Below are 19,302 nucleotides of genomic sequence, written 5' to 3'. Positions count from 1 at the left end.
TGGGAAAGGTGACCTTCACCAAAGGTACAAACTTCCAGTTTATAAGACAATGGAGATGTAAGGCACAAGACGATGAGTATAGTTACCACTGCTGTACTATGTATATTAAAGTTGTTAGAATAATCCTGAGTTCTCATTACAAGGAGAAACATTTTTTTTCCATTTCTTTTTATTGTATCTACATGAGATGATGGATGTTAACTACATTTATTGTGGTAATCATTTCATTATATGTGGAAGTTAAACCTTTATGCTGTATGCAGCTGCTGCTGCTGCTAAGTCGCTTCAGTCGTGTCCGACTCTGTGCGACCCCAGAGACAGCAGCCCACCAGGCTCCCCCATCCCTGGAATTCTCCAGGCAAGAACACTGGAGTGGGTTGCCATTTTCTTCTCCAATGCATGAAAATGAAAAGTGAAAGTGAAGTCGCTCAGTCGTGTCCCACCCTTAGCGACCCCATGGACTGCAGCCCACCAGGCTCCTCCGTCCATGGGATTTTCCAGGCAAGAGTACTGGAGTGGGGTGCCATTGCCTTCTCCATTATGCTGCATACCTTATCTCAATAAAACTAGAAAAAAGAGAAATATCCTACAATAGGAAAGCAACGATGCTGCTTCAAAAAGAAAGAAAGCATCCTATTTTCATAGTTATCAGAGAAAACACAATCGTGTATTATTAGAACTATAATGTCCACAGTCACCAACTTCCAAAGATAGAAAAATTAATAAAAATAATTTAACCAGCAAAGTATTACATTGCTATAACACACTTTCCCCAAGCTATTAATTAATCTGAAATAAAAAACCAGTCACTTTATTTACACTATATATCTTTTCTTAAAGTGTAAAATTGGAAAGTTATAAATACATTGGGTAATAGATCACTGGGTAAATTTAAGCTAACTAGACAGGAAATAAACAGAACTACAATATATTCAAATCCTTCAGGAATTTAACTCAGACATTTTAATGATAAAGTCAAGGCTGCAAAAGAGAAGAGTTTTATTTTGTGGTTGCAGAATATGAATCAGGAATAAAAAAGTATTGAGTTCATTGTATACAGCTCACTGTATAGACTGGAATAAACAGCTTGACCTTTGAAAGTCTGAGGGCTTCCATTTATCTGCTCTCTAAATATACTTACAATAAAAATGCCATTAGAAGTATGCTGTGAGGATTAATGTCAGTGAAAAACTGTGAGACTCATGGATAAGAGGTGAAAAGGAACTCTAAATACCATAGCCATAAACTAATTAAATTTTAATGTTACTTAAAAAAATCACATAGTTATCTGGGATAGATTCATGGATGATACATTAATATCAATATTTTATTTATATTATATTTGAAGTTTTAGATATAATAAACCCTAGCAAGCATTTGAAAAATACATGAAACAAGATCATCCGATACTTATCTTTTGCTTTGGAAACAATCCCTATGATTCTGGGTCCTCAGAAAAATCCTAGCCTGCTTAGACAAAATAATCTGTTCTGAATCCTGAAACTCTTTAACGTTAATTTTACGGTAACAGAGATAAGGATGTGAACTAAGGGTTGCACAGAGTGGACCTGTAATGTCCCGTCATTATCTCTAGCCCTCTTCTCCTACGGCATTTGCACAGCGCTGGGCACTGCTTGCTATTCAAATACCTTGTTATTATGATGACTTATTCCTAATGCAAAAATGTGGAAACAGTAGAAAAATTCAGGGTTCTAATAACATGTTAAGAGTTGAGATTTTTAAAGTTCTGAGATATACATACATATATGTATATACATACAAAAAATTACAGCCAGCCATTTATTGCATTGAGCATTATTAAGTCCAAAAAATTTTTTACTGCAAAATTAATTTGAAGCCCACTTTCCAGTATATCTGAGAAGCAGAGTTTAATTGACAAACATTCAGTTATATCAGTGGTAAAGAATCTGTCTGCCAATGCTGGAGATGCAAGAGACGCAGGTTCAATCCCTGGGTCTGGAAAATCCCCTGGAGTAGGAAATGGCAACCCACTGCAGTATTCTGCCTGGAAAACTCTATGGGCAGAGAGCCTGGTTGGGTTATAGTCTATGAGGTCACATAGAGTTGAGCATGATTGATCATGTACACGTGCAGATATGTATCTCTTCATGTATGTATTACGTGCCTGAGTGTGTGTGTGAGAGAGAGGGGGAATGAATCAAATAGCATAAACAAAATGTTTATAATATCTTTGAACCAACAAGATCTATTTGTGAGAATTACAAAAGTTGCTGTGCTAAATAAATTAGTCAGAGGCAAAGAAGGCAACATTCATTTCTTTTTAGGTAAGACTTAGCATTAAATTTCGGAGAAGGTAATAGCACCCCACTCCAGTACTTTTGCCTGGAAAATCCCATGGACAGAGGAGCCTGGTAGGCTGCAGTCCATGGGGTCGCTAGAGTCGGACACGACTGAGTGACTTCACTTTCACTTTTCACTTTCATGCATTGGAGAAGGAAATGGCAACCCACTCCAGTGTTCTTGCCTGGAGAATCTCAGGGACGGGGGAGCCTGGTGGGCTGCCATCAATGGGGTCGCACAGAGTCGGACACAACTGAAGTGACTTAGCAGCAGCAGCAGCAGCATTAAATTTTCCCTAACTGCTTTGGCTATTGGAAACAAGTTCAAATTATGGAAACAACTGCTTTTAGAATTGGGAACAGGGAGGGGAAAAGAGACACCTGTGACTTTTTGCGGATGCCCAGTATCTCTTAGTGACTTAGATATAAATTAGAACAGCCCCTTCTCTCACTCTACAATGAAGCCACCTTGAGCCCATACAGGAAGAAGTTTAAAAGGCTGTACATGAGCTGTAAGAGCACAGAGTGTCTGACTCCAGACAGCACTCCTCCAAGACCCCACACCGGTGAGTGAGCTTTCAAAGTAGTGTGAGAAATGTCTTTTTCTTTTCTGTGGTACTTGTATTCCTACTATTGGAAATGGGGTGCATTGTGACTGGAGACATAGCAGGTAGCACAGAAATATTTTACCTTCTTGTGTGACTTACACTTCATTTTCTTCCTGGCTTCTCATCCTGTTAGAGGGTAAGCCTAGGGCTCATTTGTTGCAATTCTTGAAGTCTTATACTGTTAATACTACAGATAGTTGATAATATTTATTGAGCACCTATTACATTATATTCGCTTTAGACATATTATCTCATTAATATTGCAAAGTCTATATTAACATTTTATACAGAAGCCTTAGAAACATTAAGTAACTCACACAAAGGAGGACAAAGACTTGAAGCTTCCTCTCTCAGACTACAGAGACCACATACCACACTGTCTCCCACTTTTCACAGAAGGGTGTTTAGTAACCCTTGAAAGATTATAAGGCTGCTGCTGCTGCTGCTAGAAGGGGCTAGATTGGAGTTTAATGCCATGTTACTGCTTCTGTAAGTCTGTTTTCCTAATACGATCTGAAGAATTGGAGGACCATTACAAAAATAAGAAGTATTCAGATTAACAATCAAGTTGACCAAAACTGAAAAGAAAATGTTTAAAAAAAAATCACCATCAAGTTATTGGCCAAAGTCAGTCACCTCAATCTGAATGGATGGAAAATATTTTAGTAGAAGACAAGTAAAATATTTGCTTAATACAGTCATTTTCTTTCTCTCTTATAATAGAGAAGTTTCTAAAAATTTTCTAGTTATTTGCCATGTTTCTGATAGCTTAGAAATAATATCCTTCCTTAACCAGTACTTGACAATGATCTAAGCATCAAAAGTTCTTCTCTGGAAAAAAATGAAATTGTATCATGCAAAGAAGATATTTTCTCTAGACAGTTTAAGAATATCAAGGTGCTTAAAAAATTATTAATGTGATTCTAGGCTCTCTTTCTATGGAAATAAATTTTAGAGAACCAAGGCAAAGTTCATAGCTCTAAGTGTAAATTATTGATATTACTCTATTTTCAACTTTGTTTTTACTGTCTAAATGACCTGCTACTTAAGTGACTAGCTACTTAGATTTTTTTGTACTTTATTGTCCTAAAGATGATATAGCAAATATTACAGGTGTTAGATAATGGCTATCATTAAAAGAAATTCTATAAACAAAATTTTAATTAAGTTATATGAGTTAAAAACAAATCTTGAACTACATTTTGCTGATACCTTCATAAAAGTATGAAATCATTTAGCTTCCCTAGATTTTACAGAAAACCCTTAAAAATGCCACAAAGATGTATAACAAGGCATAACGCTGCAAATATTAACTATTTCCTTGAAATATAATTTAAACTTGGTGACTAGGACAAGAAAATGTCACATTCCTTTCTCTTGCTAAGGAAATTGCATGCTTCCTTTGGAAAAAGAAAGAATACGCAGTCTTCATAAGCATATATGTGACAGTTTTAAACTTGTGGACTTGTTTTGTTTCAAGGTAAAGTTTTCAATAAATTTTCACGATTATCTCAAAGTTGAAAAAGAAACAAAGAAGTAAAAGCAAAACATTAACCTTACGTGTACAAATATTAAAATAACATTTATGTTCTATCTATATTTTGTCCTTTCCAAATATTTTCCTGTTGTGTAATTTTCAAATTCATCATAGAATGAATATGCTCTCAAATTTTTACTTATGTTTCCCTCCATGATCTACAATGTTCTAAATGGAGTATTAATCCTCTGTCTTTATCAGAATCTGTGAAGCAAACAGGTATGCATTTTACTAAGTGGGAAAGGGCAGTGACGGGGCATTGAACTACTGATGAGCGCCCAGTGTTTGATTTATGGACTACAGGCTGCCATAAGATTTGGTTAAGAACACTCATTTTACTTAGGAATCAAGGAATTCTGGAAATAGACAGTCTCTTACAACAGAGGTCAATCAAATATCCAGGATTTCACTAAAATAAGCTGAAGAAAAAGTTTAATAGCAAACATGGATGTAAGGGCTTTATGCCTATTTCCTCATTTAATCCTCACAGTAACCTTATGAGGTAGGAACTGCTTGTCTCCTTTTTAAAGATGAAGAAATTGAGGCCAGAGAATTCAAGGACTTTGTCAAGATTTACATTCTCTGAGCTGCAGATCCGCGTTCTTAGTCACTTCGTAGGTTTTAAATTGCCATTGTCTATGTCTCATGGAGAAAGAGATGGACAAGCTAGAAGAGGTCAAGAGGAGGTCTATTCTGTCCATAAGGGCTGGGCCCTCTTTTATTTCAATTCAGAATGCCTGGATTTCAAGTCCTCTGGGAACACAAGCTGGGTCACAGGATCTCAAAGGGCCAGCCCAGAAGCTCTGAAGGAGACAGGAAAGTCCCTGGCTCAGCTCCCCGGCCCCTGGCAGACTGGCCCGCAGTGACTTTGGTAATTGCTTTGTCCCACTGGCAAGTATGTTGCAGGAAAAAATGCACACAGGCACACAGATATGTCTATGTAGAGCTGTGGGTGCTTTTTTTTTTAACTTTTTTTTTCCACTTTTTTTCCCCTTCATTACTAATGTACAATAAAAGCATGCTATCAGAGTTTAGCAAATCTATTTAATTCTTAATTTTGCTTAGCCGTAAAAAAAGCTTGAATCTGAATTCACGATCCCAATAGCATCTCTCTGTAGGAATAACTTTCATTAATGCAAGAAATAAGACATATTAGTCTGCCATAACAAGAATAAACCGGAGTGCACCTTATCACAATCAATGTTAAATACTATATTTCTCCTCCTCCAAATATATTTATGAGAAAGATACCAATGTATCTCATATATATCAAATCAAATAAAAAACTGTCTAAGAGTTTTTGGCTATTTAATGCATTCATTTAAAAATTAAACTAATTTGATCATTTGCAACATAGTTTTCCGCTATTGTAAAAGTGTATATAATATTTTAATAAGCATATAAACTTATTACCAACATTACTGATTAGAACAACTTTGTGATTTTAATCCTCCTCAAATGATCAAAAGTAGTATATTCTATGGAACTCACCTTTTGTCCATTCATCCCTGGAATTCCAGGTACTCCAACAGAACCCTACGGAGACATATGATTAAAATAAATTGATATCATAAGCACAAAATAGTTCAATTCTAAATTTATGTCATATTAATTATGTCAGCTATCACTTTATATTACTAAAACATACCCAAGAGGCTATGTTTTTCAGATCGTATCTACTGTGTTCTAACACACAATCATGTAAACAGAATCATCAAGCTTTTCCAAAAGCCACGAAGTTAAATCTCACCATGTTTGTAAGTGTCTACTTAACCCTAATGTGATTTTAAAGAATTTCACATCATAAATTGAGATCCAAAGCTATCAGAAGGCCTCATGGCTCCAAATTTGGGTGCTTTTGAGAATTAAATAGGCTTAGTTTCATCTCAAAAAAGCTTAGCTGTACCAATAACTCTTGAATTTCATGAAATTAAATACCATAAAATAAAAGGCAATGAAAACAACAACCACTATAAGGGACCCATGTTGTAAAAAGTGAAATTTGTTGTATTTGAAGCATTTCCCCCAGACTCAGGGAGTATGTTTAAACCATGTGAGGGTGACTATATCTTCCAAAGTAGACTAGGCAGGATGCCGCAAATGGTGAGCATAGACTTGGAACAATACTAGTCCTATACATTGAATATTATAATATCATGTTGTCCGTGTGTATGCACGGACGTGTGCACTTGGATGTGTGCACACATGAGCACTGGGGTGATTAGAATAGAAAAGAAAAGTAGTAGTTACTACCTGAGAAAATCTTACATTTAACTAAATACAGAAACATTAGCAAAATTTTTCAAATAGTGATGTCATTTCCCTCCACATATCTTCCTTTGAGGCTCTGGAGAAATCATTTTTTAAATAGAATGTGCTTATTTTTGTTTAGCACTATAAAACAGATTTTTCTTAGTAGGTGTGTGATATTAAACTTTTTTAAGAATAATAGAAAAGATTAAAATAGTAATTAGAAATCCAAAACTTCTCTAAAACATAAAGTCTATTAAAAATATAGTCATTTCATGCAAAAAAAATTGAGACGGCAAGCTCCTTAGTGCTTTCTTGGTGATTATATTGAGTGGGTCGTTAAAGGACTTCCCAAAGCCTGAGGCAGTAATTTTATCCTGGTAGCATGTGGATTAGGGTAGCTTTACAATTTCACACCATACTTAATAGAGACATTATTGCGAAGGACAAAGTGTTCCTATATACAAGTTGTCTCACTACACACTGGCTTTTACTTGGTTTGTGGGATCATGTTTCAACAGATGCCACATGCCCAAGCTTGGGGGATAAATGTCTCTATCTTTAATGGATTCCAAAGATAAAGAATAATCACTTTTCCACCTGTTGTAATTTAATTATTATTATTATTATTTTGGTTATCTGCAGGTTAAATATCCTTTTATGTCCTCCTTGTAGGGTGGGAGGTGGATAGGGAGTGGGGGTTTAGTGATGTTTTGTTTGCAAAGGGCCATCTACTTGCTATTGATGCATTTACTACTGCAGAACTGATGTAATTTTAGAAGTGTTAGACTCTCTTCTCCAGAATGTAAAGGGTCAAGTCTGATGGCTCTGGATAATATTGAAATAACAATCGGAAAGCCATTTTTTGGGGTTGCTTCAGCAAAGGGAGATACTAGTGGGCCACTTGAATATAGCCACCAAGCAACAAATACATTCTTTGTTCTAGTCTGTTTAATGGTCCTTTGACAATCATATATTTGTGCAAGACCATGCATTTAATTTGCTATGTCTAATGACCCTTCAGATTTCTAAGTTTTGTCACAATGTTTTACTAGTATTGGAATTAAAAACTCAATAACCTACACATTTGGCAGACAGCTTAAAAAGAGTCTGCTCTGGATTTATTGGACTTTCTATAATGGAGTCAATTAGAAATCTAATGGCTCACATTATATGATTGTATTTTTAGAAAGCAGAACGCACAAACCAGACTGCTTTGGTATGGCTCACAGTAGCTAATTCCGTTCCCTTCTCAGGCCAGTCATTAGGCGATGGGGATATAATTACTTTCACAGTATTGTTTATACTCTACCTTTTGTCCTGGAGGTCCCAGAGGACCCTAAAAAAGAAAAACAATTCAATTAACATAATATTGTAACCATTTTAAACTTAAATGACCGATTAAAGTTGTCCTATTCTGTAAGGTTCTCTTTGCTGAAATACGCTGATGTTGTATACATCAAGGAAAATGAGAATTTTCGCTTGGAAGTACACAATGGGTCTTTTCTTCTCTCTTGTTCTCTTTTGAAGAACGTTATGCAGTAGGATCCCGATTTTTGCTTTTAAAAAAAGAATCACAACATTGTAAATCAACTATAAATTGATTTAAAAAATAACCTTTGCCCTATCTATCAGTTCAGTCTTATTTAAAAGGCTGGAGATGTTGCTTCTAGAAGCACTTAAAATGCAATGCAGTTCCCAGCTCACTGACTTGTTCTATGACTTCTGCATCTGCAAAACTTCAGGAAGCAGATTTGCAAAGGAAATCATTGAATGGCATTATGAAGAAACATGTTTTGTTCTATTCTTCCTCTTATGAAATGTGGCCAATCGACCTGCACAAAAACTTGTTTCCAAACTAGGGGATGCCAAAGTCAATTGTGGCAACTAGTGTGCACCAAAAAAGGGAACAAAAGATGCTGTCAGCTGTTGCATAAACTATGACACTGGGGTGGGAGGAAGGGGGGAGAAGAAATATAATATTTAGGAAGATGAATGGGAATATTTACATTTAAAATGGAAATGCGGCAGTTCTGAGATTTAGAGTTCTTTGACCGCCAAGTCAATGTTGGGGATCTGTGGGCTTTATTTAGAGCAAAGCACTCTTTGAGATGGTAGAAAAGAGCACAATGAGAGCTATAATTCTGACTACTGAGGTCTATTTTTAAATAAAAATATCAAGCACTTTTCTTCCAATTCTTTCAAAAATGCTTCTAACTTCAGTGTATTTTAACAAAGTTATAGATCCTCCATCATTCCATGTATTAATAAAAACCTCTTTATTCCATTACACTTAATGGTTAACTTATTTTCAATGTGTGACATTTCAGTTAATCAGCATCTTACATTGGACTCTAACATAAAGCAAGAGAATGGTAATTAGAGGAAGAATTGGTCATGTATAATTTTTTAATTAAAAATACACAGTGTTTAAGAACATTTAGAGAATCTGTTCCTCATAAATTATTTTGCAATCCTCAGGAAGACTAACAATTTCCTCATATAATCAGCATTAGGTTTTTGAAAGTGCACTGTGCAATATCACCTTTATATATTCCTTTTTTAAAAAAAATGTAGGATATAGCTTTATTGACTCAGTGACAATAGAGGTAAGGAGATGTAATGTTCAGACATATGAAAAAATACTGGCCTACAAGCCTAGGAACTGAAAGAAAGTGAAAATTTTTTCTTTTTCCTTTTTATTACAAAAAGTTAAAAGCATGATAAAGGGTAGGAAGAGTAATATAATCTACACCTATGTATCTATCATTTATATGTTACACTTATATGTAACAATTAATGTTTTGCCATATATATTCCTTTTTTATTTACTCAACCAACCATTTTCTTAATGAACTTGTTATCTCATATATCTGCATGGTCTGACTGTCTCTTCACTTATCTTACTCCTTCAGTTTAAAATTCTCTGTTTTAGATTTTGCAGAGAAAACAGAGTCTCTAGGGATAAATTTCCCAACATCATGTCTCTCATCAACTCAAACCCACGTGGCTCTCCTTCCTATATCAAAGGGGGAAGATGCCCTCCTCCCACAGGGCAGAGGCATCCACAGACTGGGATCCATCCTTGCCTCCATCCTCAGGGATCTTTCTCAATCAATTATCTCTCTAACCATATCAGAGCCTCCTGCTCTGCACGGGTTCCTTCCGCTTAGCACATAAACATGTGTAATCATTTCCTCACTTGGGTAAATTGTTTGGGAAGTGAATGTTAATGCTAAGTAAAGGCAGAATCTCGAAGTTGCAGTGAGAGGAGATCTGAGAGGGAAGAAAAGACGTGGGTTTCATCCTTGTCTAGGATTCCATTTTTCCAAGTGTCTCCAGAGTATTGCACTTTTTAAAATGTTGATGTTGAAAAGGAAATCATATAACAAAAAGTACATTAATTCAATGTTTAGACTGAGAATGTATATGTTCTATTCAAAAAGGTTTGTTTCCCATTTTAAACCTAACTGCCACTTGAAAGAATACTGTTCATTAAATTGGACATTTTGTACATTGACATATAACCCTGGAAGGGAAATTTTCAGATGAAAATAAGAGCAAATTTTAAATCAGATGTTTTAACTAGAGATGAACATATCTGGTATTTTCTAATTTTGTCTTTGTTGCATGATCACAGTAAGTCAAAAAAACTGCTCACAGCTCTGAAATCTGTGAAATCTTATTAGCTGCATATTTTAATACAATACTTAATAAAAGTCAAAGGAGGTTATAAAAATCATATTTTCTCACTGTTAGAAAACTACTGCCATTTTTGCTAAACTCCAAAAGTAAAAGCAATTTTTTAGAGGTAGCATTAATTTTGAATTGTGAATACATATCTTATATTTTCATGACTATGTTGCCAAGGATATATCCTCAGCTACCAAAAGTATGCATGTACTCCCGTGATCGTGCTGGCAGGAAAAATGGTTGCAAGCCAAAGTTAGTGTCATTTATTATTAGAAGGGAACTAGGAAAGAGTAGTGTTGAATATAAGACGCAGACATGCATTCAAGTGAGTACAGACACACACACCACAGCGATAGCTATTTTGATTAGTATTTTGCTTATGTATATATTTTTTGACTATGCACTGATTAATAATCCCATTATATATCTGTGGCATTGTGGTTATTAAATTAAAGCTTCAGTTCCGTTCAGTTCAGTCGCTCAGTCGTGTCCGACTCTTTGCGAATCGCAGCACGCCAGGCCTCACTGTCCATCACCAACTCCCGGAGTTCACTCAGACTCACGTCCTTTGAGTCCATGATGCCATCCAGCCATCTCATCCTCTGTCGTCCCCTTCTCCTCCTGCCCCCAATCCCTCCCAGCATCAGAGTCTTTTCCAATGAGTCAACTCTTTGCATGAGGTGGCCAAAGTACTGGAGATTCAGCTTTAGCATCATTCCTTCCAAAGAAATCCCAGGGCTGATCTCCTTCAGAATGGACTGGTTGGATCTCCTTGCAGTCCAAGGAACTCTCAAGAGTCTTCTCCAACACCACAGTTCTAAAGCATCAATTCTTCAGGGCTCAGCTTTCTTCACAGTCCAACTCTCACATCCATACATGACCACAGGAAAAACCATAGCCTTGACTAGACGGACCTTTGTTGGCAAAGTAATGTCTCTGCATTTTAATATGCTATCTAGGTTGGTCATAACTTTCCTTCCAAGGACCAATCAATGAAAGCTTCACTGATCAAAAATTGATTTTGAAGTTAGGGTATGTTGCTACCAGTTGGTTAAGATGTCCACATCTGAGTAGTTCTGTGGCCTCTAGTATACATACAAATTTATGAAACAGTGAGTAAACGCCATAGAACCACTGACTGACTTATCTAATCTTTCGTAAACTTACTTATATTCTTAGCCTGAATAATGACTTGGATGAAGACTCATAAATTCATTATTCACCAGTCAAGCTAGTATTTCCTATTAAAAACTGTTCTCATATTCTAAGGTTTCTAAAATAAATCCATTATTGTTATCCCATGTCTTAAAAATTTGAATCAAATAGTTTTCAAAACTGAGTCAATCTTTTTAGTTTATTCTTATCAATCAATGACTTGTTCCTTTTGTAAGTATTTTCTTGGCAGGCACTTTTTTGCTTGTATTTACTTTGTAGACTCTTTTATTTTCTGTTATCATTTCTTTATCCTTATCTACAGACTGAAAATTGGGTAACATTCAGAATCTCAATATGATAAATTATATTTAAGTTCAATTCTAGAAGTGTTAAACTATGTCTTAAAATATACTCACTTTGACATAAGCTCTTGGTCAGAATGTATGAGCTTTTTTCATTAAAGGATCTTGCATAGTGAACTATTCATAACATAAGAATCAAATGAGCCACTGAAAACTTCTAAGTGTGGAGTAATAGCATCACTCATCTGCATATAAATGTTGGCACCTGAGTTTTCATGTTCTTTCAGAAAAGACTATAGAGAGTGATGACAAGTTAAGTGAGAAGTTATCAACAAGCAAGAAATTGTATAGTGCACTGATTCTCGTTCCTGTTCCTGCCCCACTAGATTTCATTTTTAAAGATTATATAAAATATTATGTATACAAATGGCAGCCAAGCAAGGTAAAGGAATACCGTAGTTCCCATCTAGTGATTGCCTTTACCAAACGGTGGATTACTTGGGCTTGAGGGCGATCTTTTACTCCTCCAGATACTTCACTCGAGGACAATCTCCAGTTCACACTCTTCTTCAGCAGCACCGCTCTGTTCTCGTTCAACCGTCATCTCTCTCACCTAAGCGAATGTCACGCCCCGCTAAAAGCCGCCGTGTTTTCAGTCTTCTTCAACCCTTTCTGCATAGCGATGCCTGAGGGACCTTTCTTAAAAGGCTTTCAGCTTCATACCTTTCCTCAGTTGAAAAAGCCAGGCTTTCTCATCTCTACACCTCTGCATCTCTGGCTGTCTGTTCTCTTAATGGCCTTTTTCTCTCTGATCAAGCTCAGAGCCACCCCTCTTAGGGCTAGGTCCCCTTCTTTTGTTTTCCAAAGTACCCTTATGTCTGCACTTTTCCCCAGAATTTACCAACAGAGCTGTGATTGTTGAGATACTTCTTTCTTCACTCCGAACGTCTCTTATGCACAATAGCTGGCATAGTAAATGCTCTTTTGGGTTCATTCATGAATTCATCCACTTAGCAGTTTTTAAAATACCCATTAAGTGTCAGGCAATGTTCTAGGCACTGGGGATACAGTAGTGAACAAAATAAATGAAAATGCAAGCCCTCCTGGATTTCATAGTCTAGTTAATGGAGAAAGATAGCAAAAATAATAATAAAAATAATAAACAAGTAAAATATAAAGTTGGGTCAGGTGGTAAGTGTCAAAGCAAATAGGGGGTTTGGAACTGGGAGACGTGTATGTGGTGGCATTTTAAATTGGGGATTTGGTGAGGGCCTAGGGATAAAGGGTAGAACTCTAGAAGAGGCCAGCAAGACAGTCATGCCTGTAGAAAGAGCAAGAATATTCCAGGCAAGGGAAGAGGAAGTACAAAGGTCAAGAGGTGGGCACATGCTCAGAGTGTTCAAAGAACACCAAGGAGGCAATAGGTGGGTGGTAGAAGGCAGGGCTGTGGAGAGGGAAGGGAGCTCACATGTGTACAGCCTACAGATGGTCAGCAAAATGGTGCTTACTCATCACTTCTTGGCAAATAGATGGAGAAATAATAGAAACAGTGAAGACTTTCTTTTCTTGGGCTCCCAAATCTCTGCAAATGCTGACTGTAGCCATGAAATTAAAAGATGCTTGCTCCTTGGAAGAAAAGCTATGACCAACCTGGACAGCATATTAGAAAGTAGAGACGTTACTTTGCCAACAAAGGTCCATCTAGTCAATGCTATGTTTTTTTCAGTAGTCATGTATGTGTGAGAGTTGGAACATAAAGAAAGCTGAGTGCCAAAGAATGGATGCTTTTGAACTGTGGTGTTGGAGAAGACTCTTGAGAGTCCCTTGGACTGCAAGGAAATCAAACCAGTCAACCCTAAAGGAAATCAGTCCAGAATATTCATTGGAAGGACGCATGCTGAAGCTGAAGCTCCACTACTTTGGTCACCTGATGCAAAGAATTGACTCATTGGAAAAGACCCTGATGCTGGAAAAGATTGAAGGCAGGAGGGGAAGGGGGTGACAGAGGATGAGATGGTTTGATGGCATCACCAACTCGATGGACATGAGTTTGAGCAAGCTCTGGGAGTTGGTGATGGACAGGGAAGCCTGGAGTGCTGCAGTCCATGGGGTTGCAAAGAATCAAACATAACTGAGCAACTGAAGTGAACTGAGTTTGATAAAAATTACAGGAATGAATAATGAATACATGGAGTAAACCAAGTTTCCCCTTTTATCTTAGACAATAGTGTCTCAAGATAAGAATGACAACACAACTTTGAGAATGAATTTATGGTTGCCAGGGTGAAGGGACAGTTAGAGAGTTTGGGATGGACATGTACACACTGCTATGTTTAACATGATAACTAACAAGGGCTTATTGTATAGCATATGAACTCTGCTCAGTGTTATGTGGCAGCCTAGATGGGGGGGGGGGGGTTGGGAGGAGAATGGATACATTGTATATGTATGGTCGAGTCCCCTCACTATTCACCTGAAGCTATCACAACATTGTTAATTGGCTATACCCCAATACAAAATTAAAAGTTTAAAATAAAAAGAATATAAAAACAAACAACAGAAAAAAATTACAATGACAAGATTTTTCATTTCTGTTCACCCAAGTCATTCTAATGCTACAAGCCTAATTTCATAGCCTCTGCGGCTGCTGCTGCTGCTAAGTGGCTTCAGTCGTGTCCGACTCTGTGTGATCCCATAGACGGCAGCCCACCAGGCTCCCCTGTCCCTGGGATTCTCCAGGCAAGAACATTGGAATGGGTTGCCATTTCCTTCGCCAATGCATGAAAGTGAAAAGTGAAAGTGAAATCGCTCAGTCGTGTCCAACTCTTCGCGATCCTATGGACTGCAGCCTACGAGGCTCCTCCATAGCCTCTAGATTACCTCTAAGTGCAAGAGTGAGTAGAGTAATTCAATTCATAGTTTCTACATTAAAACTGCAAAGCAAAGCAAAACCACAACTGGATTTTGGCTATGTGGTCTCGTTCGTTCAGAGGCTGTCATGGATGTGAATGTAGGTCTAAGGTCTCTAATGCACTTCAGAAAGCCATCATGCAGAGTAGGTAGAATTATCAACCCATGGTAATCTTCAAAGCAGGCAGTTAAGAAATGGATATTTCTATAGCTATTACGCATTGGCTTCACTTTCCAGCTTGTAAAAATATCATTTTTTTAATTAAAAAGTCTTTTGTTTGAAAGATCATGGAATAGAAAAAATTAATGAATTTTTCTGACACTACTGATGCTAGCACAAATTTGATCGAGGTATTAATTACTTAAACAGGATGTAGAGTTTCTAAATGATGTGCTTTAGGATGCCTCTTGAGAGGTGTTTTAAGGCAACTTCTGGTTGCCTGCTATTAGGAAATGATGTTCTGTGTGAGCAGGGGGCGGACATAGTTCCTGCTCTGTCCCTGATGGCTAACAGTAAAACTGAAGCTCTGAAAGCTGCTGGTCATTCCTGGATGCAAGAATATACAACCAGCTTCTGTAATAAAAAACAAAGGGAACGAAAGAGAGGTGGTCCATCTGTGAAGGAAAGAATAAAAGCCCCAATCTATTAAGCCACTTAAAATTATTTCTTTTTTGAGTTAAGAATTGTTCCATGATTTAATAAAAGTTAGGCAAAATGAAGAAAATACTTTTAAAAGTCTGTTTCCATGGGAAAAATGATAACATATAATCTAACTTATTGGAGTCATAAAATGTTAATATCAGACTTTCTCAAGAGTTTGCTGCAACGGACTTTAATTATAACTTTGTGAAAGCTATTAACCTGGTCACAAGATCAGAAGATACAAAAAACTGGTTATAAAGAGTAAGAAGAAATTTGAAGTAAATAATAGAAGCTTGTCTTACTTAAGAGGGATTCATGTAAGATGTACTTTTATAACATTCCGTGTTCTGCTTGGATGTCTGATGAGAGAGGGTCAAGAAACATAAACTCTAGCCACTATTATATGGGAGTCTGGAGTATAATTCAAGTGATGTTTTACAAGATTCAGATTTCATGGCTTAAGTGTGTGGAAATGCCAAACTAGAAACTTTGGGGAAATGTTTAGAATATAACGTGTGCTGATATGTTTTCAGTACAAAAGCCAATGATTCAGATGAACTGGGTAAGAAGGAACACAGAATAAACAAACCAAGAGTGGGACAGAGCTGAGCTGAGAGAGTCTCATTTTTGTTTTGAGTCCTCCATGGATGCCCTCTTCAGTCACACCAAGTCATCCATACATGAAGCCTTCATGTAAAGGTCTTCATCATTCTTTGAGGCTCAGCAACCTACACTCACTTCCTCTGTGAACCTTCTCCAGTTCATCCAGACAGAGCCTGTTTTTGTCCTCCGTGTTTCTCAAGCACATTTTAACTGGCCAAATTTTAATATATTTACATATTTATAAAATCTACTTGACTAGGAAGCAAATTCTTCAGGTCATATATTTTACATCCTCAGCACCTAGGTCAGTTCCTAGCAAATAAATCATTATTGACTGCATTGAAACAATGAATTAGTAAATACGAAAATTACTAAGTTTCATTTACCCAAACTTCCACCATTGTTTTACAAGTCTAGCTATCTTCCTTCTTATCATTGGAAAGAGCTTGGTGTTGTTGTTGTTGTTGTTTTTTAATAGATGGCTGTCTAAAACTTTTAATCAGACTAAAAAAGCAAAACTCTCCCAGTATATATAAACAATATTTTGAAATAAAAATGGTTGCCTCACAGTAGTACTTAGAATCAAAACACTACGGTGATTCATCCATCATTACCTATTTAGAAAATATGTGGACAAGCTCTAATACTTTGGCCAGCTGATGTGAAGAACTGACTCATTAGAAAAGACCCTGATGCTGGGAAAGATTAAAGGCAGGAGCAGACAGAGGATGAGATGGTTGGATGGTATCACCGACTCGATGGACATGAGTTTGAGCAAGCTCCGGGAGCTGCTGATGGACAGGGAAGCCTGGTATGCTGTAGTCCATGGGGTCACAAAGAGTTGGACACGACTGAGCAACTGAACTGAACTGAAGCTCTTCTTATGGGAAGTTAGACATTCTATTTTTCTCCTTAAAGTCCTCAGTTTTGAGGCAGTTGTTTCTGTTCAAGTATCTGGGATTTTTTCCCTTCAATAATATCACTCCATAATTTCTATTGGTTGAAGAAGTTTCTCTAAAACAGGTCTCCTTTAGAGCCTGTCTATAAGATGACATGTTACTATACATATATATTTTTTTAATTTTAATTTTTACTTTATTTTACTTTACAATACTGTATTGGTTTTGCTATACATCAACATGAATCAGCCACGGGTGTACATGAGCTCCCAATCCTGAAACCCCCTCCCACCTCCCACCCCATATCATCTCTCTGGATCATCCCCATGCACCAGCCCCAAGCATCCTGTATCCTGTATCGAACATAGGCTGGCGATTCGTTTCTTACATGATAGTATACATGTTTCAGTGCCATTCTCCCAAATCACCCCACCCTCTCCCTCTCCCTCAGAGTCCAAAAGTCCATTCTATACATCTGTGAAGATGACATGTTACTATATTTTAATTTATGAATATTTGATGAAAAAAGTTTTAAATGCAGTAATTAATTTTTTTAAAGAATAAATTCTTTTTGACTTCTCTATCTCATGTGCTGACTTTTGGGGAAAAATATTAAACCCAGATGATTCATTTGTTGGTTTTTCTCAAAATCTTGAAGTTCCAACCTCTTTAAGGGAGGTCTCTTAACGCTCAGGAAATTAAAGAAGCTATACATTTTTCTTACTACTTGACGAAACCAGGACCCAAGACTAAAAATTGAACATTAACTACGGCCAACAGATCTAAGACAGATCTAGGTATTTGAGAAACTATGCTCTGATTAGATCCCCAAACAGAGAATCTATCACCTCCTACCAGATATCCAGGGCTGAAATTAGCTCACTTTATCCTTTCTAAATATTTAATAAATTGTTTCTCAGTGCTACATCCAAAATGGAAATGATCCGGAAAGAAAGAAAAATTAACAGGCTTCCTCTGCCCTCTATGATTAAGCATACTTCCCCAGTGTACCATAAAGGCAGCAAATTTATGGTTTATGAAGGCCTATCACCCGATACTATGCTCAGGAAAAAATATTTCTAAGGAGGAACGTGTAAGTGCTTTTCCCATGTTAAATCAACAATGCTAAAAAACACTAACTGCTAAAATTTAAATATGCCACAACCAGCAGAAGGAAGACTTAAATTTAGGACCCTAATATATACTCATCTGCTGTTCAGATCTGTTTTCTATCTAGACCAGTCCTGTCCAACAGAACTTTCTGGAATAATGGAAACAGTCTCTATTGCTCAACCCAGTATGGTAGCTAGTAATCACATGCGGTGAATGAGCACTTGACATGCGGTTAGTACAGTTATTAGGAACTGAACTTTAAATTCGAAGTGAAGTGAAGTCATTCAGTCGTGTCTGACTTTTTGCGACCCCATGGATTGTAGCCTACCAGGCTCCTCCGTCCATGGGATTCTCCAGGCAAGAGTACTGGAGTGGGTTGCCATTTCCTTCTCCAGGGGATCTTCCCGACCCAGGAATCGAATCCCGGTCTCCCCCATTGCAGGCAGACGCTTTAAACTCTGAGTCACCAGGGAAGCCCATTTAATTTTAATTGCAGTTTAAATGGCCACACGTGGCTAGTGGCAACTATATTAGAAAGCGGAGACCTACGAGCTCTAGGGTGTAAAATGCATAAGACTGCAATCAAGTGAACTGGATTCGACCCTGCTTCTGCCATGAACTGCTTTGTGTGTGAGCCTGATCATGTTATTATTCATTCTGATGCTGTTTCTTTATCTTTAAAGTCATCAACTAGATGATTCCTAAGATTTCTTCTAAATCATTTATGCTCTACTTAAAACATACTCATCGAGTGTGACTAAAAAATTGTGAGTTATTATTTCACTCTCCTCATGAAAATCAGTCTTTTAGTTACACCATGCCTATTCGTGAACATTCATATTTCAAATTACCTATAATACATGAATGAATATACAATGACGCAGAAGAAAAAGTAGTTTTGTAGTTGTATTTATCCTGCCTAATCCTACTCCTGGTGTGCTATGACACTGGATAAAAGAAAAATCTAAATAGGATTTCCTTGCATTGGTACTTGATTTATTGACTCATCAATTCATACCATTCAGTCACTCGGTTTATTGAATACACTAAGCTCCAAACACAGTTATATTATATGTGATGTGATAAATGTGGAGGAGGGCAGCAGACAGATTCTAACTTAGCTTAGAGAAACTGAATATCTGTGAGTGTGTGTGAAGTTTTCTCAAAGGAAGTGACCGACCAAAGCAGAAGGCTGTTTTTTTAAGAGTCCATTCCGGTGCACAGCCTTGGTATTGCCCTCACCCTGGGCAAGGGGGTTCTCGCACTGG

At 37.1% G+C, this 19,302-nt stretch overlaps 1 protein-coding gene across 1 annotated transcript in view; it reads right to left on the bottom strand.

The window, feature by feature from the left end:
• COL25A1 (collagen type XXV alpha 1 chain) overlaps positions 1–19,302 on the bottom strand; it is a 497,004-nt gene that overhangs the window by 98,168 nt on the left and 379,534 nt on the right. Inside the window, exons 11-12 of the mRNA XM_060416804.1 lie at positions 8,029–8,055; positions 5,958–6,002 (exon numbers count right to left, since the gene is read on the bottom strand). Of these exons, the coding sequence (XP_060272787.1) occupies positions 5,958–6,002; positions 8,029–8,055 (72 nt within the window). The remainder of the gene's footprint in view (positions 1–5,957; positions 6,003–8,028; positions 8,056–19,302) is intronic.

This window comes from Ovis aries, chromosome 6 (assembly GCF_016772045.2).
Source record: "Ovis aries strain OAR_USU_Benz2616 breed Rambouillet chromosome 6, ARS-UI_Ramb_v3.0, whole genome shotgun sequence".
NCBI lineage: Eukaryota > Metazoa > Chordata > Mammalia > Artiodactyla > Bovidae > Ovis > Ovis aries.
This window is presented reverse-complemented; position numbering and strand designations above follow the sequence as displayed.